This window comes from Caretta caretta, chromosome 1 (genome assembly GCF_965140235.1).
Source record: "Caretta caretta isolate rCarCar2 chromosome 1, rCarCar1.hap1, whole genome shotgun sequence".
NCBI lineage: Eukaryota > Metazoa > Chordata > Testudines > Cheloniidae > Caretta > Caretta caretta.
This window is the reverse complement of record NC_134206.1, coordinates 291,698,927-291,725,132: the sequence shown is the minus strand read 5'-3', so window position 1 is coordinate 291,725,132 and position 26,206 is coordinate 291,698,927. Positions and strand designations below refer to the sequence as shown.

The window sequence follows — 26,206 nt, the reverse complement described above, 5'->3', positions numbered from 1 at the left end:
CTAAGAGCAGCTATTTGTTTTAAACCAAAACTTGCCTTCCTTATTGTGAACAGACCTGAGATTTTTATCTTTATAATTGTAATGTAATTACATGCTGAGTAATGAAACAGAAACTATAGTAAACATGGTATGGATGCTAGACCATGCATGCTCCACCCTGGATCGGCAAATCCTCACCCAGGGCAGGAAAGAGTCCACCAGAATGTGCTACTGCACTAATTGGCAGCACTTCTTAGAACAGGCCCACCACCACAACTCTGTGGACACAGTGAGCATCTCACTTGTCCTGGACTATCTCCTCACTCTCAATAGATCAGACTTAGCTCTCAAGGCTATTTGGGTACACTTGGCAGCACTTAGTGCCTTCCTCCCACCAGTGGAGGGCACCTGTCTTTACGCACCCCATGACTGCGCTTCATGAAAGGCCTGCTCAACACTTTTTTCCACCAGTTGTGAAGCCAACATCTCCATGGGACCTTAACTTCATTGTCTCTGCTCTCACGAGACCACCCTTCGAACTCATGACAACATGCTCCATAGAATAACAGAACTGAAAGGGATCTCAAGAGGTCATCTAGTCCAGTCCCATGCACCCAAGGCAGGACTAAGTATTATCTAGACCCACCTCCCTCTGGAAGGGACATTCCTGGTTGCCATCACCTTGGCCAGATGAGTCAGTGAGCTCGCTGCCATGATGACAGATCCTCCCTTCATGGTATTTCACAAGAAGAAGGTCTCCTTAAGACTACACCCCAAATTCATTCCTAAGGTGGTGTCCGAATTCCAGCTCAATCAATCCATCCACTTACTGTGTTCCATCTGAAGCCACATGCCTCCCCTACTGACAGAGCCCTGTACTCTCTCAACATTCACTGTGCCCTGGTGTTCTACTTGTACAGGACTAGACCCTTTAGGAGTTCGCCGAGACTCTTCGTCACCATTGCAGAGAGATTAAAGGGACTAGCCATCTGTTCCCAAAGATCTCTAAATGGGTCTCAGGGTGCATGCTGGCATAAACGCTCCAATCTACTCCCTCCCAGGGCTATGACAGCACTTTTTACAGAAGTGCAAGCTGCCTCCTCAGCCTCTCTAGCTGATGTCCCATGGCAGGACATCTGCAAGGCTGTGATGTGGCATTCTATCCACGCGTTTATGGTGCACTACACCATAACACACACAGCAGCAGTGGACACGGATGTGGGCCACGCTGTATTAGACGGCTATGTCATTAGCATCCTCCCACCCACCTCTTCACTGGTTATGACTTGTAAGTCACCCACCTGTGGGGAATACACATAGGGACCATCACTTGAAGAAGAGGAGGATACTCACCTGTAACTTGAGGTTCTTGGAGATGTATGGTCTTTCTCAGCGTTCTACTACCCACCCTCCTTCCCTGCTGCTTCAGACTCTATTCTACAGTGGTAAGAGGGGAAACTGGAGTGGTGTCAACCCAGACTGCCCTTTATACCATCGGCCAGGAGAACGAGGAGATGCACTACACATGTGCAGGTCAAGAGATACTGACTGGAAACACCTCTGGACTCAAGTACAAGGTGCGCATGCGCACCCACATGTGGAATACAGAGCGGGACCACACGTCTCGAAGAACCTCCAGTTACAGGTGAGTAACTTCCTCCTCTTCCACCAAGAACATTACATATAAATTAATTCTAGCCCTGTAGATAGACCAGTCACAATGTTTTGTGTACAAAACCAAACACACAACTTGAATTACGGGAGTTCAGTGGTTTAGAAATCTGAACTCTTCCATCTTCTCTCTAACTCTTTAATGTGGCTCCATTTTTCTTTTTTTCTGTAAATCATGATGGTAGTTGTGGGTTGTGTGGGGTTGGGTTTTTTTATTTTTTTTTTATTTTTTTTTTACTCAGGACTTTATATAGCATTGGGTGGATTTTTTTTCAGGAAGTTACCCTGTTTTTAAATAAGTAAACAAAGTTTTTCAATTAGGTGTTAAACTGGGGTGCATGTGTGCACCTATGCAGTTTTATTGTGTCTGTAAAATGATTGCTCTTGTATTAAAATTAGGTAGCTATTTGTATCAAGCACATTCCTTTTCTCTCTAAGTATGTTGGCTAAATATCAAAATGCTTCTTTTGTGAAATTGCTTCACACGGGCATAGATCTTAGGATATCTGACAAACTAGCAGAAAGTAAAGTGTCAGACAATATTTGTGAGGCTTTTAAAAGTAATTGACTATGTTTCTGCTTTTTTGTTAATTTGCAGCCTTTAAGCTTTTTAAAGGTGCTATTACTGTTGGGTAATTCCCATGCTAGTCACAGTCCAAGCCTACACAGCCTTTAGTATTATAACTTCTGCGATTGCCTATCATAAGCCTAGGCTAGAATCTGATTCTAGATTGGACTACCTTACCCCTTTAATATTGGTCGGTCTAGTTCTAGTCACTTTCAAAATGTGAGAAAGTTTGCATTTTGCATAGACTCGCTTCTCTTCACATACAAACTGTAGGAACCATTATGGGTTTCTCATGTCTTGATGGGCTTCATAATTGAATTACCTTAAACATAAGTTGGGTTTAAGGAAAGGTGGAGTAGCAGCAACACTTCCTTGTGACTTTAGTTTCCTGTGCATACAAATGGGGAAATTGCTGTTTGGAATGAAGAGAGAATAACTTTTTGAACTTTGTTATAAAATCAACACATTCTTCCATGTGCCAGTTTAAGAACAAAGCAACTAATCTTTTGTTTCCTGGTGGCCTTTCTCCAGCCCAGCAGAATAAATTGCTTTTGGACTCTAGCCATTGAATCAGGTTGTGAGTAAGCTACTCTTTTCATCCTCTGTAATTTTAGCAGCAGTCTTTTGGCCTTCCTTCATTAAAGAGAAAAATGCAGTACTTGGGGAAAAAGTCAGCAATGTTTAGGTGCCATGAAATATTAAACTGAATTTTCTTCTGCTCATCTCGGGCTATCTAGGTGAAGGTAATGATCCTATGGACGTCTTGTCAATTTTCCAGTGTTGATGATTGCACAAATATCAATCTTCTTAATAAAACAGGTTCTGATGTCTAAGACTATTCATGAGAGAGTGAGTGAAGAATTTATATTGCTTTCTTACACAGTCAGCACACTGCTAACATTGAGCTAATGGTGGTGTAAAGTGCTTTGAATTACCTAACATAAAAACAAATAGAAAAGGAGGACTTGTGGCACCTTAGAGACTAACCAATTTATTTGAGCATAAGCTTTCGTGAGCTACAGCTCACTTCATCGGATGCATTCAGTGGAGGGAGCTGTAGCTCATGAAAGCTTATGCTCAAATAAATTGGTTAGTCTTTCTTTTTGCAAATACAGACTAACACGGCTGCTACTCTGAAACCATAAAAACAAATGTAACTCCTAGACACAGTCTCAACTGCAAAGGCTTCTCTTTTGTTTCTGCTGCATCAAGCTTGGGTGCTTGTTTTGAAGAGAGTGGCCATTGCGGGGTCCAAAGATTTTAAATATTTCTGTAGTAGTTCAGTAGATCAGTTATTTTACAGGGCCTATTGAGACAATTAACATTGCTGTAAAAGTACTTTGTGAAGTCTGTTTTCTGAAAGACAGTTATTCTAATGAAAAATAGCTGCAAAAGAGAAAAAAGCTTCAGAAAGGAAGGGAGCTTGAAGTTCAGATTAGTTCTTAACTTTACTGCCTTAAAAAGACATCTCAGAAGGTATGTAAGTTGGCTGTAAACTTATACCAGACTGAAGCTAGACATGCCTGTCTGCTGTGGTCAGATTAAAAATATGAAGGAAAAGTTTTGTGTTTTGGGGGGACAGAGACATGTATACTTTTTTAAGGAGGTCATCATTGTAAAAATTGTTTAATGCTTTAGGAGTGATTATTTTATAATGTAAACTGCTTGTCCTTTATTAAAAAAAAGGCAAAATAAAGCTGAGACTTTATTTTTGAAAATAGATAGCTGGCTGCACTTGTTCAAAAAGAATGGGGGCTTTTTTCTTTTAGTTATGACTGTGATGGGTTTGGGCCCTTTCGGGTGTCACCTGATGTGCTGGGGTGCCACAAAGTCATCCTATTCTGTCAGCCTGGATCCCCTTTACATGGCCTTGCTGGGTTAGGCTCACAAGCCTCTTCTAGCCAAGCACGGCCACACCCAGCTGCAGAGAGAGACAGAGATCCACTCTAGAAAGATTGAGCCTTAGGGGCTCACCCCAATACTCTGGTGCCCACTCCCTTTAAGGGGTACAAACCCAAAGGTTTTATGAAATCCGACCCCCCTCCCTCAATGTGGAGGGAGATATGCACAACTTCTTGCCCCCTTCTCCCCCCCCCCCGTTAGAAATTACATAAACTGGGTTATATTATAAACAAGCAATAAGTTTATTAACTACAAAAGGTGAATTTTAAATGAATATAAGAGGTAACAGACAGAACAAAGCAGATTACTGACCAAATAAAGCTAAATACACAAGCTAAGATCAATATACTTAAGGAACAAGTTACAAAATGTAATTTCTTACCCTAAATGTTATTTTAGGCAGGTTGCAAAGTTTCTGTGGTTCAGAGTTCCAGTTATATCTCTTTTCAGACTGGATCCTTGTCTTAGTCTGGACTCCCTACCTCCCCCCCACTGCCTTCCCTGCAGGTGGCTTTAGCAGTCTTTTCTCTTGGGCACCCTGGCCATGGAGAGGAGTCCCGTTTGCCTTCCTCCCCATCCTTAAATAGGATTTACATAAGGCGGGAATCCTTTGTTTCTCAAACTTGACTCCCCTTCCCTTCCAGTGGAAAGTTACAAGAAGTTTCAGGTAATGTTTAGTATCCGGTAACAAGACCACCTGACTCTGTAGTGTCACAGCGTCCATGAGTCAGCGGCAGTATGGAGCACCCGCAGGAAGGCCAAGCCTTTTCACGGTCCATTGTCCTCACTGATGGGTCATCAGCTCTGTCGGGCTTTTCCGTTGTTGTACCTGAAGTGTTAGCAGTGGGTGTCACTCCAAAGTAGCATAGTTGAAATACAGATACATAGTCAATATTCTTAATTTGAGATACAGAAATGATACAGGCATACAAATTGGATAATCACATTCAGTGAATTATAATCTTTCCAATGATATCTTACAAGATGTATCTTGCATAAAGTATATGTTATGTCATATTCATATCATAAGCATATTTTCATAAAAATATGGAGTGAAACGTCACAATGACTTCATAAAAATGTTCAGCACATGAATGTGGTCTACATGAGTTGCACACACACATTGACCAAAAGAGATCCCATAATTTCTCAGAAGCATTCAGAGAGCTAACACTTCCCCCCTGAGGAATTTACCTAGCAGACTGTAATTGCTTCAGAGGACTCTGTCTTTTAAATGCTACTGTTTTATATTAAAGCTATGGCCTGCTTGCACTGGGGAAACTACCTACTGAGTCTAATACTATTTCATGGGAGTTGTAGTGTTAGACAAGGCTCCAGAGACCAGAAACATTTTCACTGTGTGATTTAAAATTTGCTTTAAAACAAGTCTAATCAAAACAGTAACTTTAAAAAAAAAAACATTTTGTCTGGCAGAACCTGGTCTACCTTCTAACTCTCCCCGGTTCTAATACCAAATCTGGTGTTAGAGCCAAGGTGTAGGGAATTCTTTTTTAACCTGGTCCTTGTAGACATAGTCTGTATCTAGGTGGAATAAAGAATTAATGAGTTAATCTTTCAACTACTCCAACCCAGGTTCAGATTCTGGGTTTGATTACAGGTGAAATGGAATTTGATTTCATCCTAATTCTCTGTTGGTGCAAATTGTAAAACTCCAGCTCAGCCAGTGGCTCCTTACCCCCTAGGGAATTCTAGACTATGAGTGTTGGGATGGATTTTTAGTTTTCCTTCTGAATCCGCTGTGCTTATGGGTATTAACCGAGCCCCTGACATTATTTAGTGCTGTTAATAACTGAATAGTTCAATTTTGTCAGTGCTTAACCGTCTTTCAAGATCCACTGATTAGCTTTATACTGTATCTCAGGGTATGTCTACACTGCACAGTTGTCACCAAAACTTGTGTCTTTTGTGGGTACTTAAAAAAGTAGTGTAGTGTAGTATAGACAAGCCCCCATATAAGCTTGTTTGTTAAGTACTGTTACACCATATAACCTTATCAGTTAAAATCCAGACCTATTGAGTAGGGTGAGGAGAGGGTGCTAATCCATTTCACTACATTAAGCCACTTGTATTTGGATAGCCAAATGTCTAACTTACACTTTTCCTGTGCAGGGTATTTGACAGTGGCTGATTATTTTCTGTTCTTGCAGGTTTATAAATCTAGTTTGATTAAAATCTGTGCAAGACCTAAACAGCTGTGAAATGTTAATTCAAAAACCATACAATGTATTACTTTAAAAATGTGTCAGAATGGCCTGTAACCTGCTATGCCTTTTGATAGAAAATCTAGGGCCACGGCTTCAAATGCTATTCTTCATACAGTTTAGTTTTGGACTCTAAACAAATAACTGCTGTTTAACAATTGGCACGCAACCCAGTTTTAAAGTACAGCCATATAGGGTATGACAGAATTTGTGCTAAGGGGTTTTCAGAGTGAGGTCATGATAAACTTAAATGAAATTTGAGCTGCTGCTGTACTGTCACTAGCAAATACAATTAATCTTTCTAACAAATACACTCATACGGTGAAATGAATACTGTATTTATATTGCCTCTGGTTTGTGGAGAGGAATATTTAAAGGAGTAAACTGTAAGGATTTTTTGGCTTGTTCTGTGCTTCTTAAAATATACAGCTAATTTAAACATTTTAGGAATTTGTTCTGCTAGCAGGTTGTCACAGTTCAGGTTATGTCTTAGTTTTCCCTATGACAGGGCTTTGACAATACGCCGGTAAACACACAAACTGGTGGTTTTTCTCTTGTTAAATAATGTAAAGTAACAAATACTCTCTAGAATGTCTGTACATTTTTTAAAGCATTTCTGAAAGAATAAAAAAAAGTTACACCTCTGCTTAGCAATATAATCCCACAAAATCCTGAATTTGAGTATTTAATGATGTGAGTCTCTTACCTTTTTTCAGAACCCTTTCATAGTGGCCAAACAGCACAAACACCTGAAGTGTTGCAGTGTTAACAGGCTGTGGTGTAGAATGCTTTTGAAATCATATGGTCTTCTAAAACTACTATTCAGCATAAGAGGAGGCATCTCTGCCCAGCAAAATGATGGGTTTACATAAACTGCTTTCTATTCCTAGGGCAATGGAATAGGAGGCAGAGACCACAAGCAGCACTGACTGCAAAAAGAAAACTCAATCGGTAGAGTCAGTTACCTCCACCCCATCATCTTTCTCCTTCCCAAGAAATGTCTCCTTCCCAACTCCAGAAAGTGCCCTCTGTGGATCATAGATAGATCATGGGCTTGGGCATGAGTAGATCTTGGAACTGCTTTGCTCACAGTTCTTCGGCTAACACCTCTAGTCTCTTCTGTCTCCTCCCTGTCTCTGGTTTGGAGGTTGTATCTGTCAATTAACAGATAGATACAGCCGGTCTCTCCACCTGATGATCCACAGATGGGTTGCCAAATGAAGTCTGAGGGCATTTTCTGAGGACAGCGTGGCATTTCTTGGGTAGGGGAAAGGTGGTGTTGAGTTCCTTTGTTTCCCAGGAACACCAGTGTATGGAGGAAACAACATATTTACTTTAAAAGTAATTCAAGTCAGTGATTTTTAAATTTTATACATCTCTCTGGTGGTGGTAGAATGTGCATTCATTTTATTTAAGCTGGCCGTTCATTTTATTGAGATCCGTGCATAAGAAATCAGGATATGTTTCTACCCCTCGTTCCTCTTCCCCTTCCCCAGAAAAAAAGCCCCCAACAAACACTGACTTTTCCATGTTCATCCTGGTACTAATAAAAAGAAAAGGAGTACTTTTGGCACCTTAAAGACTAACCAATTTATTTGAACATAAGCTTTCGTGAGCTACAGCTCACTTCATCGGATGCATACTGTGGAAAGTACAGAAGATCTTTTTATGCACACAAACCATGAAAAAATAGGTGTTTACCACTACAAAAGGTTTTCTTTCCCCCCCACCCCACTCTCCTGCTGGTAATAGCTTATCTAAAGTGATCACTCTCCTTGGGAAAGAAAACCTTTTGTAGTGGTAAATACCCATTTTTTCATGGTTTGTGTGTATAAAAACATCTTCTGTACTTTCCACAGTATGCATCCGATGAAGTGAGCTGTAGCTCACGAAAGCTTATGCTCAAATAAATTGGTTAGTCTCTAAGGTGCCACAAGTACTCCTTTTCTTTTTGCGAATACAGACTAACACGGCTGTTACTCTGAAACCTGGTACTAATGAAGTCCCTTTTCTAATGGAGACGTGCTGTAGTCAGTAGGTATTAAGTTTGTTTATTTTTCATTGTATTCTTCACAGGTATACATGTCTTGGTCTCTGGTGTGGATGGATTTTATACTCATAGGTTAAACTTTAACCCCTCTATCTTGAACCACGTGTTCAAGGTCACCAGTTATAGCGTAATCCAAGATCATGGAGTCTTCATGATATGACAGGATCAAGTGTTGCTTTGTGTTTGGGGTGAGCGTGGGTCTGAGGACAGGAGGGGGTAGAGTGCTGGCATTGTTTAAAAGTTGGCTTTAGCTCCCAAGGCTATTTGGTTCTTTGAATTTCTTAAGAAAATACTTTATTCCCTTTTTGGCTCAAGTACAGTTTCCCTCCATTATGTCTCCCTTCTTCTATCAAGCCTTTGTGATGTGTTCTGTTTAGTGGAGCTTGCTTTTCCTATATTAGAGCTATCACTTAAGGTCACTGCTTCACTGGAAAAGTTGGTTTCCCTTGTGGATGCAAGTAGAAAAGTAGAATTCTGTTTGGAATGTGATCTAGAACTCATTAGATCAAGTCCTGGATTGTTGGTTTTTTTTTCAAATTTAGTGTGAGGGTGTCTAGCTGTTTGGGTATAGCAACAAGATGCTCACCTAAGACCAAAGCCTGGACTTCATGTGACACAGATGGGGAGGGGGTTGGAATCACATTTTGTTCTGCAGCTCACTTGAACAGTTACTTGCATGATGTTAATACTATTCATGTGCACTTGTATCACGTTAGCATCTAGAGGCTGAATCCCCACTCTGGCACTTTGAGTGCAGAAGGTGGGGGCCTGCAAAGATTTTAAAAATTAATACTTGCCACTTCAGGCTTGTATTGTACTCCCAAGGTTACAGTTTTTCTCTGACCTTGGCATGGTAAACGCTGCCACCACCCAAATGCCAAAGACCCCCTTGAACTCAGGAAGGAACACTTGGGAATTCCTCCCTGTGGGGTACCCTTGAGCCCTTTCACCCTCCTCCACGGAAGAGCTAAGAAAGAAAACAAAGGAAATTAGCAGTTGCCACCAACTAATTAAACAACATATGCACAAACCTCTTAAGACACCAAAAATCCAATTCTGTTCTTAAAAAAGTACCTTTTATTAAAAACAAGAAGGAAGAAAATTCATCTGGAACTGAGGCTTTTTCTAGGTTTTTAAAGGAGCAATTCCAAAAATTAAGCACCCAAAATAGCTTTTTGGGGGGGTTCAGCTTAAAGGTTACAATCAAACAAAAGGATCTGGGGTTAGCACAGAGGAGATCCGCAAGCCAAAATAAAGAAATAAACCTGATCGCGTCTGTCTAAACATTCCCTGTCCCAGTGATTCCTTCTAGGTATGAAAGATAATTTTTCATAACTGGTTCAAACCTTGCACAGCATTCCTGTTTATAGCATCGCTGCTTCGTGTCCCTGCAGCCCAGAGAGAACAACGGAGAGACAAAGGGAAAGCTTTTTTCCCATTTTAAAAAGTTTTAGCCTTCCCATTGGCTCTTTTGGTCAGGTGCTCTTTTGGTCAGGTTTTTCTTTACCTTGGGACTTTTTAACCCTTTGCAGGTAAAGCAAGCAGCCACCAAGAGGTACTTTACAGCTAACTGGCTGGCTGGGTGTCCATAAAAGAGGGGAAAAGGAAGTGTTATTTTCCCCGTTTTGTAGATAGGGAACTGAAGCATGGAGAGGTGGTGACTTGTGAAAGGTCATGCAGGAAGTCTGTGGGAGAGCTGGGAACTGAACCCAGTTCTCCGGTATCTTAATCACAGCCCAGCTGTTCTCCCTGATGGAAACAAATGCACACTCGTCCCCCATCTTCTGCCTGCTACTATTGCTTAGAAACTTGTGTTTGAGACTCAAAGGAGTTCTTATACTTAGTTTGAAGGTTTGTTGCCAAATTTAATGGAAGTTCTGGGCACCAGAGATGTGTGCTTATTTCATAGACTACTGAAAATATTTCTTGAATTTCATAGCAAATTAACAGCTTGCCCTGGGCTGAGAGGCTGGTGGTGTGTATCTGAAGAAATTATACATAGGCTCCCTAGAATTGCACTGGATATTGTTTTTATCACCATTCATAATTGCCCTCAAGACGAGAAAACAACAAATGTGAGGCACAGGAATGGAAACAGGCCCAGAACACTGAGCAGCAAAACACATTTTCTCAGTTGACCTGGGAGCAGCAGATGATGATGACATGGCCTGCAGCTGTTAATGAGAACTTCATTCCCATGTTCTGGCATGCAGTTGGTGACAGTATGATGCCACACCTCATATAGTTCCCGTGTTTTGGTCAAAATACAATTATACAAAAATACTGTAAAACTAACCCGCTCAGCATAATGGCCCTGTCTAGCATTGGGTGAAGAAGAGCTTATGGCCTCTGCTAGGATGGCTTGACGTGGTTGTGTTTCACTTCTGCGCTCATGACACATACTGTGAGTGGGACAGACCATTGGACGCAATCACTGGGACTAACTACTGAAGCAACTATTTGCAAAATCTGTATTAACTGATGAAAATATGAAATTTATATAGATCTGTTCCTGTGATGTATGCTGTATTAGATGCACAGTATGCATATATCAGTTGTACCTGTTTCAGAGGAACAGCCGTGTTAGTCTGTATTCGCAAAAAGAAAAGGAGTACTTGTGGCACCTTAGAGACTAACCAATTTATTTGAGCATGAGCTTTCGTGAGCCACAGCTCACTTCATCAGATGTGTACCGTGGAAACTGCAGCAGACTTTATATACACACAGAGAATATGAAACAATACCTCCTCCCACCCCACTGTCCTGCTGGTAATAGCTTATCTAAAGTGATCAACAGGTGGGCCATTTCCAGCACAAATCCAGGTTTTCTCACCCCCCACCCCCCCACACAAATTCACTCTCCTGCTGGTGCTAGCCCATCCAAAGTGACAACTCTTTACATAATCAAGTCGGGCTATTTCCTGCATAGATCCAGGTTTTCTCACTTCCCCCCCACCCCCATACACACACAAACTCACTCTCCTGCTGGTAATAGCTCATCTAAACTGACCACTCTCCAAGTTTAAATCCAAGTTAAACCAGAATATCTGGGGGGGGGGGGTAGGAAAAAACAAGAGGAAACAGGCTACCTTGCATAATGACTTAGCCACTCCCAGTCTCTATTTAAGCCTAAATTAATAGTATCCAATTTGCAAATGAATTCCAATTCAGCGGTTTCTCGCTGGAGTCTGGATTTGAAGTTTTTTTGTTTTAAGATAGCGACCTTCATGTCTGTGATTGCGTGACCAGAGAGATTGAAGTGTTCTCCGACTGGTTTATGAATGTTAGAATTCTTGACATCTGATTTGTGTCCATTTATTCTTTTACGTAGAGACTGTCCAGTTTGACCAATGTACATGGCAGAGGGGCATTGCTGGCACATGATGGCATATATCACATTGGTGGATGTGCAGGTGAACGAGCCTCTGCTAGTGTGGCTGATGTTATTAGGCCCTGTGATGGTGTCCCCTGAATAGATATGTGGGCACAATTGGCAACGGGCTTTGTTGCAAGGATAAGTTCCTGGGTTAGTGGTTCTGTTGTGTGGTATGTGGTTGTTGGTGAGTATTTGCTTCAGGTTGCGGGGCTGTCTGTAGGCAAGGACTGGCCTGTCTCCCAAGACTTGTGAGAGTGTTGGGTCATCCTTTAGGATAGGTTGTAGATCCTTAATAATGCGTTGGAGGGGTTTTAGTTGGGGGCTGAAGGTGACCGCTAGTGGCGTTCTGTTATTGTCTTTGTTAGGCCTGTCCTGTAGTAGGTAACTTCTGGGAACTCTTCTGGCTCTATCAATCTGTTTCTTTACTTCTGCAGGTGGGTATTGTAGTTGTAAGAAAGCTTGACAGAGATCTTGTAGGTGTTTGTCTCTGTCTGAGGGGTTGGAGCAAATGCGGTTGTATCGCAGAGCTTGGCTGTAGACGATGGATCGTGTGGTGTGGTCAGGGTGAAAGCTGGAGGCATGCAGGTAGGAATAGCGGTCAGTAGGTTTCCGGTATAGGGTGGTGTTTATGTGGCCATTGTTTATTAGCACTGTAGTGTCCAGGAAGTGGATCTCTTGTGTGGACTGGACCAGGCTGAGGTTGGTGGTGGGATGGAAATTGTTGAAATCATGGTGGAATTCCTCAAGGGCTTCTTTTCCATGGGTCCAGATGATGATGATGTCATCAATATAGCGCAAGTAGAGTAGGGGCTTTAGGGGACGAGAGCTGAGGAAGCGTTGTTCTAAATCAGCCATAAAAATGTTGGCATACTGTGGGGCCATGTGGGTACCCATAGCAGTGCCGCTGATCTGAAGGTATACATTGTCCCCAAATGTGAAATAGTTATGGGTAAGGACAAAGTCACAAAGTTCAGCCACCAGGTTAGCCGTGACATTATCGGGGATAGTGTTCCTGACGGCCTGTAGTCCATCTTTGTGTGGAATGTTGGTGTAGAGGGCTTCTACATCCATAGTAGCCAGGATGGTGTTATCAGGAAGATCACCGATGGATTGAAGTTTCCTCAGGAAGTCAGTGGTGTCTCGAAGGTAGCTGGGAGTGCTGGTAGCGTAGGGCCTGAGGAGGGAGTCTACATAGCCAGACAATTCTGCTGTCAGGGTGCCAATGCCTGAGATGATGGGGCGCCCAGGATTTCCAGGTTTATGGATCTTGGGTAGTAGATAGAATATCCCAGGTCGGGGTTCCAGGGGTGTGTCTGTGCGGATTTGATCTTGTGCTTTTTCAGGAAGTTTCTTGAGCAAATGCTGTAGTTGCTTTTGGTAACTCTCAGTGGGATCATAGGGTAATGGCTTGTAGAAACTCGTGTTGGAGAGCTGCCGAGCAGCCTCTTCTTCATATTCCGACCTATTCATGATGACAACAGCACCTCCTTTGTCAGCCTTTTTGATTATGATGTCAGAGTTGTTTCTGAGGCTGTGGATGGCATTGCGTTCCGCATGGCTGAGGTTTCCACGGTACACATCTGATGAAGTGAGCTGTGGCTCACGAAAGCTCATGCTCAAATAAATTGGTTAGTCTCTAAGGTGCCACAAGTACTCCTTTTCTAGTTGTACCTGTGTAATACATGAAATGTATTGTGAGGTATGCGTCTGATACTATTTGTACACTTGTAATGCACCTGCTCCAAGGAGCTGTGCCAGAACTTACAGAACAGGTGCTCAGGTCACAGACAAAGCAACAGTTGGGAGTAGTACTCTTATCTATTTGGGGATTAAGTGAACCCGGTCTGTCCTCTCACTGGCCAGCGAGAACTGTTGCAGGAACAAATGGAGTGAGACTTGCTTAGCTGCAACACATAATCTGCAATAGTTTTTTCCCTCCAGTTAGTGTAGCTAAAGCAATAGAGGAGGAATGAGTTCCTTGCCAGCACTCCCAGTCTCAGAAAGAATGTTTTTCATAGTATCAGCCACATAGTCATTGCAGAGAAGAGTTTACTGGCCTCTTGATCATGTCCCCCATAATCCATGTGAACAGCATGGTACTTAGTTGCTTCCATTGTAAATTTTCTGTACATGCTATGTTGGATGCATACAAGGTTTCCAAACTGTAATGGATATTTATTTCCTTATATGTCAGTGGAGTTGTACTGATGTAACTGAAAACGGACTTACATTGAATCAAAGTATAATAGGCAGAGGACCCTTTCTGTAAGGTAAAGCAGGATTCTCAGCCTGTGGGTTGTGACCCAAAATTGCATCGAAAGGTTACGGGGCTGGCTGGACTCAGCTCCTTGCTCTGGGCTTCATGACCTGGTGCATGGCGTCACAGCACTGCTCCAGGTTTGGCCTCACTGCTGCTCTGTCCTGATGATGGGGGGGGGGGGGCGCATCTGGGCCAAATTTCAGTGACCAGTATTGCGATCCCAGAGGTTGCAGTGCCCAGATCAGGGAGCCAAGCCCAGCTAGCCCGTGGGACAGCAGCCAGGAGGGGGTGTCATGTTCTCCAGTAAGTACTGGCCCCTGATGTATCCCCCGCTTTGCAGCTGAGCAGCGCCTGTGGGGGAGCATCGGCTCTGGGGCAATCTCAGGAAGTCTCTGGATTGTGACAGGCCATCAGGGTTTACAGATGGGTCAGCTGAGAACCCCTGAGGTAAAGAATACAGAAGGCAAGGAGAGGATTGTGGGAAGCTGAAGAAAATGTTTAGCAGCTCTCACCAAATACTTCTTTTCCTTGATCTTAGCCTGGGCACACTGGCCAAAAGAAGATTACTTCTGCTACTGTAGCTTTGTCTAGCCAAACTTTGGATCAGAGACCATGATAAAGATTAATTATGTACTGCAGGTGATTTGGCTCTGTGGGTATTGGGAAGAAATGACATGGTATCTTACCAGCAGATTTTGGATGTTGGATGTTTGAATTAAATATAACTAAAGATCAAAATCCACGGGTGCGACAGATATCCAGGAGTAGATAGATGTGTTAACACTTAGCTGGAGATTCCTAATCAGAATGACTGACTCCTTGATCACAGTAGACTTGATTGCACTAGCATTCCTTACAACTTTCATGTGGTATTTCTTCATTTGTTGCCTCTCAGTTGCAGTTGTGCAGGATTTTCCCCCTCTCTTGTATAACCTTTGCTGATTAGACAATTTGTGGTGTTAGATTGCTTGTGAAGGAATTTTTTTGTTGGTTTGAAGTGCATCCCTCACTGCACAAACAGTTGCAGTGTTTGAGCTCTGGTTATGTAATTTGTTATCATTTGAATCTAATGCTTTTTATGCTTCCAGTTCCCAGACCTGGGTTTCCTGGGATAATGGACTTGAAGTGGAGACATAACTTTTTTTGGCTGAAAATAAAATATTTTCCACAGTTTCATCACTTTCCTTGCTGTTAACTGACCTGAAACTAACATAGGCTGCAGAACACTGATTGAAGTAAATTGGGAGTCTTTCCATTGAATTTAAGGGGAGTTGGATCATGCTCATAGAGACCTCAAAGTTCAGATCCTTATTGCTTTGCTGTTTTTTCCCCGACACCACTTTTTTTGTATATAATTTGCAGTTTGGGGTTAATCTGCATACTGTTTATATGCTCCATTAACAGTTCAGATGCACATGGTGGCAAACTCAATGATTACTTTATATTTCTCACTGTTATGTAATGATGCATCTTATGCCTTTCCATAAGGCCCTGCGTACTCTCCAGCAAGCTGGACTAAAATCTGCGCAAGGCTCCCTGGTTTTCTGTGGTACTTTGGTGAAAGAAACTGGAATTTCTGAGGCATGTTCAAAATAGAGGGTCTTATTGAGTTAAATATATGAGTGAGTAATTTCACCACTACAATATTCATTGCTATTTTCATATGAAAGTCTTGTTATTCTCTAAATAAAACACACAATCTAAAATGGCTTAATGGGCTTTCCTATTCGTTGTCTCATTGATTTCCATACCAAATTTGCTCAGATTGCAGGTAGACACTTTTTTTTCAGCTGTCAGCCCTGTAGACTTACCCTTTGTTGTTAAAGGCAGGTTGGGTTCTTTTCATTATCTCCACTAATAGCCGTTCTGCAGGCCAAATTATGCCCTCCATGATCTGTGTAGCCCTGTCATGGTATCAGGAAGCTGGTTTTGGAACCAGATAAATGGGTTGAGGCTTTTGACACTGGGAAAAGGCAGATTAATCTTTTCTTTCCCTCCTGTTCCCTGTTGTTTTCTCCTCCGGACAGTAGTTGTGGATGGTGATACAAGCTTCCCCACCACAGCAATCCTTGACACTGGTCAGCTCCCTCCTTCCCCATCCATGACTGCATGCAACAAAAATGGGCAAACACATTAGCTAGAACAGGGGTGGGCAAACTTTTTGGCCCGAGGGCCACATCTGGGTATGGAAATTGTATGGCGGGCTATGAATGCACACAAAATTGGGGGTTAGGGTGTGGGAGTGGGTGAGGGCTCCGGTTGGGGGTGTAGGCTCTGGAATGGGGCCAGAAATGAGGAGTTCAGGGTGTGGGAGGAGACTCCGAGCTGGGGCAGGAGGTTGGGGTGGGAGGGGGAGGGCTCCAGCTGTGGGCGTGGGCTCTGGGGTGGGACTGAGGGGTTGGGGGTGCAGGAGGGTGCTCCGGGCTGGGACTGAGGAGTTTGGAGGGTGGGAGAGGGATTGGGGTGGGGCAGCGGGGGGGGTCAGAGGTGCAGGTTCTGGGGGGCGCTTACCTCAAGCAATTCCTAGAAGAAGCAGCATGTCCTCTCTCCAGCTCCTAAACGGAGGCGCAGCCAGGCGGCTCTGCGCGCTGCTCCATCCACAGTTGCCACCTCTGCAGCTCCCATTGGCTGTGGGGTTCCCGGCCAATGGGAGTTGCGGGAGTAGCACTTGGGGCAGGGTTAGCGTCCAGAGCCCCCTGACTGCCCCTATGTGTAGAAGTTGGAGAGGGGACATGCCGCTGCATCCGGGAGCCATGCAGAGCAGGGCAAGCCCCAGACTCGGCTCCCTGGCTGGAGCGGGGCAAGCCCCAGACCCTGCTCCCCAGGGGGAGCTCAATGGCAGGATTAAAATGTCTGGAGCGCCGGATGCAGGCCCCGGGCCATAGTTTGCCCACCCCTGAGTAGAAGTATCTGCTAAACAATCAGCAGTAAAATAATTATACATTTTGATTTTCAAATGGCATTATTAGGGTTCAGAATTTCCACTATCGAGATGAATGGGGCGGTTCAGATCTCTCAAAGCTCATGTTTCAGGCTGTCTGCCCCTCAGGAATATGGATCGGAATCAGTGCCCATTTGGAAGAACATGTTCACAACTATAAAGGCTAAAAACTTTTAAAATTTAAGTTTAGATTCTTGAGCACAATTCTGTGGCAGGTGCTTGCTCCATAAATTCTGTGGAAAAATAATTACAGAATACACTGTTCCCTACTTATAACATATCTTTTGTAATGGGATTAAAATTGAGGGTGCAGTAGTTGCCTCAAAATATTTTTTTTAAATTTAAAACAAAAAACATAATGTTTGGAATGCTGGTGTTTTCAGATTCTTATTATTTGCTACACATGTGATATCTCTACAATCTTTTATATTTAATAATTTCTAAACATTAAAATTGCTCCAACAAATTTGTTCTTATTTTAAAGAAAAAATTACTTATTTTTTAGTTTTAGCACAAAGGGAACCCTTCGCAAAACTAGAGAAGCCCCTAAAGGAGTAAGGGAATAAAAAGCATTATATTAAAGTGCTAAGTATTACTGTACTTACCGCTCTCTGGGAACAGGTTACAGGAGGGGAAAAAATGATGATCAAGATTCTTAATTTCTCTAGTGAGAGGGGGGAGTCTTGATTCTGAAAACTTCCCAGGTGGTTTGGTCCTGCTTGTAGTGGAATTGATCACTGTGCCAGAATATTGTAACTTCAGGATAAAAATGCTGTAATTAAGGAACTAATGGCATTCTTCTCATAAAAGCTGTAATGTTCATATCTAAGGTAGGTGGTATCCTTATTTTACAAAGGGGGAAACTAAGGCAGAAAGTGTCTTATCCAAGACCCCAAAGGAAGTTAGTGTTTGAGCCAGGATCAGAGTTTGGGAGTTCCTTGTTTCCAATCCTTTGCTCAGACCACATCTCTTTTTTAGCTGTAGGGAGGATGGCGGAGGCATGTCTCTTTATTCATGTATATAGTAAAAAAATCAAAGAATCTAAAACTCTCAGCTTTGTATAAGCTTTCTGGCAGGCAAAAATGTATAGCTCTGCATCACACAATGTTGTCACAGGGTTCAGTTCTGGCAAACTGAAATGCCTGCCAGCTGTGCTGGGAAGTCTCAAAGAGATTATGTTCTAGGAGTGGCTTTTGAGGTCAGGAAAATCCTTTTCTAGGCCAAACTCCTCCAGGGTCCATTTGGATGGGTAGTCTAAAATACTGACCCTGGACCATTGTGCACATGGTGCATGAGTATTCCTGTGTTCAGAGGTACCCAGATGTTTCCAAGTCAATGTACTCCTCTCCTAAGAGAGGTCTAAAATCTTTAAAGTTGAGAGCTGAATCAGTTTCATACTATATATGGTGTTTGTGCAAGTGATAGAAATCTGAGTGTATTTATAACACTGGTTTGCCGCAGTAATGTGGACTGGGAACAAATGCTTTTTTGGATAATAGCCAGTGCTTAAGATTGATTTTACATGCCCCTGTAAAATCAGTATATAGCTTGTAAAAGACAACAGTTGAAAAAGTGATAGGGGCTTCTTAAAAAAACAAAAACAAAAAACCACTTGAATTTGGAGAAACAGTATATGCCTAGAGGCATACTTGTGATGTGTCATATAAGCAGGATGATAGACTATTATAAGTTGATAAATGCTTTCACCTTTGGAATGCTGAGATGCCCATATTCCAATACTTATAAATTCTTGATTTTACTTATTTATCAGGTACTGGATTTCTTATATATTTTTCTGCTTTGTGCAGAGAGTTTCTTTTAATTACATATGCCTTAAATGTAATACTGTACAAACGTTGTGATTGGAAAATATTACTAGCATTGAAATGAAAAAATCTAAGCATGAAATGAGTTGAGCTGTTTTGCATACTGCTCATAAATATTTGAACAAAAATAGTTGGCAAAAAATGACACACGTGTTTTTGGGTGTGTCAGTTTAACTGTTTATGATCCGCACAGCAGCTTTTTTGACATACCTCATTGCTAGAACTTTGTATTACTACATGGATAACTGCTGTATATGGAGCCTGTATAAGGTAATGATTGATTGCACTGTTTGCTCATAGCCTAGAACGTAAATGAACTTGTTGTTTTTTTCTGCATTTGTTTTGTTCTAGGATGTTCAGAAAGAGAGAGAGACCCACACGTATCTCAGTAAAGAAGAAATTAGAGAGAAGATTCAAAACTATAATTCATCTGTTACTGACAAATTAAAGATGACTTTGGTAAGAGTCACATAGAACTCCTGTAGTTTATAATTGAATAGCTGAGTGTAACTCATATAGTGCATTATTTGTCACTTTGTCTTTAGCATTTTTCGTGTGAAACTATGGCATAATGACTTTGTAGTGTACTACAGGAGACGGGCCGTTTTTTAGCTCTGAAATGTATGTAAGCCACTTTCACCCCTCAGATGTTTGGGGTTAAAGGATAATAAGGGTAGAAACCACAAACCTGTACATGGTATTGTGAAAAGTTAACAGGTTTAAAATACTCTCAACTGTCAATAAATAAATGGATTCCTTCCGTCAGAAACCCTCAATTATACCAGTACAACCAGCACAGGGAGAATATGGCTGTTTATTTTTATCAGACTGTCTATAAGTATGTCTCCTATAAAACTACATTAACATATTTGGGTGCCATGGTAAATCAAGCAAAAATAACTCTTTTAGTTATGACACTTTTTACATTAATTTCAGAAAGTTTGATTTCTGGGGATGGTTTTAAGAAGTAGGTTTTCAATGTGATAAGAATATAAATAAAATTTTTACATAATGAAGTTAAGATGCACACTGATCTTCTATAGTAGTTCTAGGATTGTCTATTAATAAAATCGACATTTACCTGGCTAAAATGTTATAACTCAATCTATATATAAACTGTCAGATCCTTTTTATGTTCCATTAGATGTACTGTACATCCAAACTTAGAAGTTCTGTTACATTCCAAATTACTTTAGATATGCAAGCGTTATCTACTAAACTGATTTTTGTTATGTATTTTCATATGGTTTGGAATTAATACTTGTAAAATCATGTTGCCGAAAGTCCTGTAACACAGTAATATTTGACTAATCATTTGTTTTCAGAACTAATTATAGTAAGAAACTTTCCACGTTGGTTAGGTTAAAATAAGCATTTAGCCTGAGATATTCAAAGGACTAAGTCTGTTAGGCACCCAATTCCCACTGAATTGCAATAGAATTTGGGCACCTAACCCCCTTTGACAATCACAGCTTTAAGCATTGCACAGCTGTGTGTGACCTTGTGTTATGTATGTGTGCAAAATTATATTGTAGAGCGTGCTTTTAATATAAAGTGTATGCAAATGTATCTGACATATATAATATTACAAACAGAAACTCTGTTAAAACATTATTCAGGTTGCAAAGTCTAGCGCCCAGAAGCTAGGAAATGCCAGAATTTCAGCTCTCTTGTGCATATGCATTATGCAGTCTTGAATGAGCAGGTATTCAATATTTTGTTGTCTCATTTGTCAGTGTTTGGCCCCCCAAGCCTTATTTACTGCACAGTATATTCAGAGCAGGGTTTGAACAGAATTATTAATTTCCTCACAGGCTTTTCTGCGGCACTTATCAGTATAGTATTATGTTTCACTAATATTAATGAAGGTATTTTTCACAACTCCCCCATGAGGTGAGGGACTAGTATTACCCCATTTTATAGATGAGGAACTGAGGCACAGAGAGATCACAAGTACCTACTAATTTTGGGTGCCCCATTTGAGACACCTTGAACTCGACTTTTCAGAATACTTAGTATTATTTAGCACTTCATATATTCAAAGCACAGCTTCCACTGGCTTCCATTGCAACTGTGAGAGCTTAGCACTTCTGCAAATCTGACCCCAGGGTCTCAAGTCAGACCCCTAGAAAATGAAGAACACACAATTAGTGAAAAGTTTTTGGCTTACATGACATGGCTAGCATCCCATAGGAACTCTGCGGCAGAAGCAGGAATAGAATCCAATGCTCCAGGGCAGCATTCAACTACCTTCACCCTTGCTTCATTTACTACACACCTTCCAGCTTCTGCAACAAATGAGGTAGGAGACCTTTAGACAACAGCTTCCTTTACCACGCAACCCGGACTTATTCCCACAGCCAGTCCTTCAGGGGTCCTGTGGAAAAAACAGTATATGATTAGGTAATTAAAGACTGGAACATAATGCATATGCACAAGGGGGCTGATTTAAGGATGTACAGCAACTTCTGGCATTTCCTAATTTTTGAGTGCTTGACTTTGCTACCTTAATACAGTAACTCCTCACTTAACGTCCTCCTGCTTAACGTTGTTTCAAAGTTACGTCGCTACTCAATTAGGGAACGTGCCTGTTTAAAGTTGAGCAGTGCTCCCTTATTATGTTGTTTGGCTGCCTGCTCTGTCCACTGCTTGTAGGATTCTGTGGAAGAGCACCGACTTTACAAGGGAGCATTGCACAAGTTCCTCTTCTCTGCCTCCTCCCGCTACCTCCCAGTGCTTCCACCACTGCCAAACAGCTGTTTGGCGGTGCTTACGACTTTCCAGGGTGGGGGCAGGAGTGGGGATGCGGCGTGCTCCGGAGAGGAGGTGGCGTGGGAAGAGGTGGGCCTGGAGTGGAGCAGGGACGGGAAGAGGTGGGTCTTGAGCATCCCCCGGCAAAGTCAGCGCCTGTTCTTCTCCAGGGAAGCTGCTGCTGCAATGGTGCTTCCTAGCGTCCTTGCCTGCAGCGGGCTGTGCCTGTGTGAGGTAAGCCAGGGACACTTCCCAACCACAGTACAGTACTGTACAGTATATAAAGCCATTTGTCTGCCCCAAAAAAATTTCCTTGGAACCTAACTCCCCACACTTACATTAAATCTTATGCGGAAATTGGATTAGTTTAATGTTGTTTCACTTAAAGTTGCATTTTTCAGGAACATAACTACAACATTAAGTGTGTGTGTTCCTAGGTTTTTTTAAAAAAGCAAACAGAAAAAACAAATTCCACCATGTTGACATGGGTCATTAGCATGGTTGGAACGTTTAGATACACACACCCACGCACCCACCCCTGCTACTTGAGATAATGGAGTAACTGCTAGCAGTAGTAGGATGTCATCCTCTGTGGACCAGCATGCGGAGCAGGGGGGAAGGGAGAACAGATGGATGTGCTTTCCCAGTGGGTTCGGCAAGTTATAAGCTACTGAAAACAGGGTCTTGTAATGGGAAATGTTGGGTAACCTTAATATTAGGTATTGCTACCAACTCTGCCTATTTTAAATTTTAAAAAGTGTGTGAATATGTTTGGGGGGGAGTTCATGACTATACTAGTTTGATAATCTCAAGATTTATTCTCTCTAGTTTAGATTTTGTTTCTTATGGAAGTATACCATAGAACAAGTCAAATAGGTGGAAGAGGGATAGGTAAAAAGGAGATGCTTCGGTTTTATTCTCCTTTCATACAAAGTCTTTCAGTGGCATTTTTTCTCAAAACTGTTAAGTTTTTTCCTTTGTGCTTTTAAAAAAAAAAGTTTATATTTAAAATTTAATGAAACCATTGAACAAGTTTTTATTTTTAAAATTTTTATAAATTTTCTAACATCTGTGTTATGAACTGTAAAGGTTAATTTGTGAAGTCACAGTTTGAATTACAAGATCTCACATGCTTCCTGACTAATATGAATAATAAATTTATAATATAAAATAACAAGCCAGTATCTTGCAAACTTATCTCAATTTTTTCCCCGACTAACCACAGTGTGAGCTCAAAACATGGATTAATTGTTTTTATACAGTAGTGGGATCTCCACTTTGTAACCTGCAGCTTGTTGGGAATACCAGTTCTCTCTTGGCAGTGTTTCCCCATTTCCACCATTAGTTGGTAGCCTGGTGATGCAGCTGCTTAATTTTTCTACCAAAACTGAAAATTTACCATTAGCTTTCATACAATTATTTGCTTGATGCCTATCTAGATCTCTTAGAATTCAACTGTAATTCCAAAAACTAAAGTAAATTTTGTGGCAGCCATGGAGGAATAAGGGAATGTGTCTGGCTCTTATAAAAATTATTTGCCTCATGTATTATGACAGCACATTTTAAAGAGTGCACTGCAATCTGTACTTTATTGCTATTGATGCTGTCATAATAAATAGGTCACTATTTATTAATTTTATAAAATGTTGTGCTTGTCTTCCTGCTGCAGAACTCAAATGGGACTTACACTGGCTTCATCAAAGTTCAGATGGAACTGTGCAGACCTATTACTATACAGACTGCTGTGAATCCAGGAGAGCATGCTCACAATAACAACGAGACTTCATTTTACTTGCCCCCAGGCTATGTGAATAAGCTTCATATAAGCAGCATTAACACTGTTCGTGAAGTTATTGAGGCCTTGCTCAAAAAATTTGTAGTGTTTGACAACCCTGCCAAGTTTGCACTTTATAAACGCTGTCACAAGGAAGATCAAGGTATAATTTAGATTTGTTGTCTTTTGATGTTGGAATGGGGAAAAGGTTGGGAGGTGTGTACTTTAGCTGTGTCTGAGATAAGCAGGATGGGAGGGAGCAGATACGGCAGAGGTGATGGTAATGATCTCATTTTATAAATGCAGGTTACAGGTTCTTATTTCGTACTCTGTGAGAGATAGTGTGTGTGGGGGGGATGTCTTTTCTGGTTGTGGGAGCAGGAGTGCCTTGTGATCAGATTGGCTATTTTTCAGGTATTTGGAGAGTAAGATGAGAAAGCATTATTATCTGATGAGTGAGGCCCTGGAGTTTGTTCCTTTGTAGAGCCATCTTGGTTTAGGCAATGGATGGTAAGATGTTTTGGGAATAAGGACATAAGGGGATAAGAATATATAAAGGGAACGGTATTTGTTGTTTTATAATTATACTTATGGGGAATGAGGATTTGCTGGAATGGATGATAATATGGTGGGAGTGTAAGTCTCTTGGGTAGGTGATGTGTGGGAATAGGACTTTGCAGTTTGTCTCATAGAAGGGAGTCGGGAACCACTCTGAGGTGGTTTCACTCCTATCTAGGAGGATCCAGAGAGTGATTTTGGGTGACCACTAATCTCCTCAAAGATGCTTTTCATTGCGAACGTGAGGTTGCTAAGGTGGGTAGTAGAGACATGAGTTAATGGTGGCTGCAATGTACGGGCAGTTGTAGATTTCCATCATGATGGATCCCGGTGGTGGAGTGGAATGGATTGACTCAATATCTTCTAGAAATTGGGACTTGGATGAGATGTACTTGGTAGCTGGCTGAGATTTATGACAAGACTGAGATAATGTTTAATGAATTGGAGGAAGCAAGCGGAAGAATTGGATAGTTATATGAACTTATTCTTTTAAAATACTGTTTTAGCTGAATAGCTAATGCTCCAAAAATGAATAGCCTTCAGATCAGCGGCACTGCTATGGGTACCCGCATGGCCCCACAGTATGCCAACATTTTTATGGCTGATTTAGAACAACGCTTCCTCAGCTCTCGTCCCCTAAAGCCCCTACTCTACTTGCGCTATATTGATGACATCTTCATCATCTGGACCCGTGGAAAAGAAGCCCTTGAGGAATTCCACCATGATTTCAACAATTTCCATCCCACCATCAACCTCAGCCTGGTCCAGTCCACACAAGAGATCCACTTCCTGGATACTACAGTGCTAATAAACAATGGCCACATAAACACCACCCTATACCGGAAACCTACTGACCGCTATTCCTACCTACATGCCTCCAGCTTTCACCCTGACCACACCACACGATCCATCGTCTACAGCCAAGCTCTGCGATACAACCGCATTTGCTCCAACCCCTCAGACAGAGACAAACACCTACAAGATCTCTGTCAAGCTTTCTTACAACTACAATACCCACCTGCAGAAGTAAAGAAACAGATTGATAGAGCCAGAAGAGTTCCCAGAAGTTACCTACTACATGACAGGCCTAACAAAGACAATAACAGAACGCCACTAGCGGTCACCTTCAGCCCCCAACTAAAACCCCTCCAACGCATTATTAAGGATCTACAGCCTATCCTAAAGGATGACCCAACACTCTCACAAGTCTTGGGAGACAGGCCAGTCCTTGCCTACAGACAGCCCCGCAACCTGAAGCAAATACTCACCAACAACCACATACCACACAACAGAACCACTAACCCAGGAACTTATCCTTGCAACAAAGCCCGTTGCCAATTGTGCCCACATATCTATTCAGGGGACACCATCACAGGGCCTAATAACATCAGCCACACTATCAGAGGCTCCTTCACCTGCACATCCACCAATGTGATATATGCCATCATGTACCAGCAATGCCCCTCTGCCATGTACATTGGTCAAACTGGACAGTCTCTACGTAAAAGAATAAATGGACACAAATCAGATGTCAAGAATTATAACATTCATAAACCAGTCGGAGAACACTTCAATCTCTCTGGTCACGCAATCACACACATGAAGGTCTCTATCTTAAAACAAAAAAACTTCAAATCCAGACTCCAGCGAGAAACTGCTGAATTGGAATTCATTTGCAAATTGGATACTATTAATTTAGGCTTAAATAGAGACTGGGAGTGGCTAAGTCATTATGCAAGGTAGCCTGTTTCCTCTTGTTTTTTCCTACCCCCCCCTCCCCCCAGATATTCTGGTTTAACTTGGATTTAAACTTGGAGAGTGGTCAGTTTAGATGAGCTATTACCAGCAGGAGAGTGAGTTTGTGTGTGTATGGGGGTGGGGGGGAAGTGAGAAAACCTGGATCTATGCAGGAAATAGCCCCACTTGATTATGTAAAGAGTTGTCACTTTGGATGGGCTGTCACCAGCAGGAGAGTGAATTTGTGTGGGGGGGTGGAGGGTGAGAAAACCTGGATTTGTGCTGGAAATGGCCCACCTGTTGATCACTTTAGATAAGCTATTACCAGCAGGACAGTGGGGTGGGAGGAGGTATTGTTTCATATTCTCTGTGTGTATATAAAGTCTGCTGCAGTTTCCACGGTACACATCTGATGAAGTGAGCTGTGGCTCACGAAAGCTCATGCTCAAATAAATTGGTTAGTCTCTAAGGTGCCACAAGTACTCCTTTTCTTTTTGCGAATACAGACTAACACGGCTGTTCCTCTGAAACCCATCTATATACTGTCACCTACAGTCTACAATGTGGCTCAATGTCAAGATAGAAAATATT

The 26,206-nt window shown here is 41.9% G+C and overlaps 1 protein-coding gene across 5 annotated transcripts in view; it reads left to right on the top strand.

The window, feature by feature from the left end:
- RASSF3 (Ras association domain family member 3) overlaps window positions 1–26,206 on the top strand; it is a 171,467-nt gene that overhangs the window by 138,983 nt on the left and 6,278 nt on the right. For all 5 annotated transcript variants that reach the window (XM_048835912.2, XM_075124380.1, XM_075124381.1 and 2 more), the window contains 2 exons: window positions 19,147–19,254; window positions 23,216–23,483. In XM_048835912.2, coding sequence (XP_048691869.2) covers window positions 19,147–19,254; window positions 23,216–23,483 — 376 coding nt within the window. The remainder of the gene's footprint in view (window positions 1–19,146; window positions 19,255–23,215; window positions 23,484–26,206) is intronic.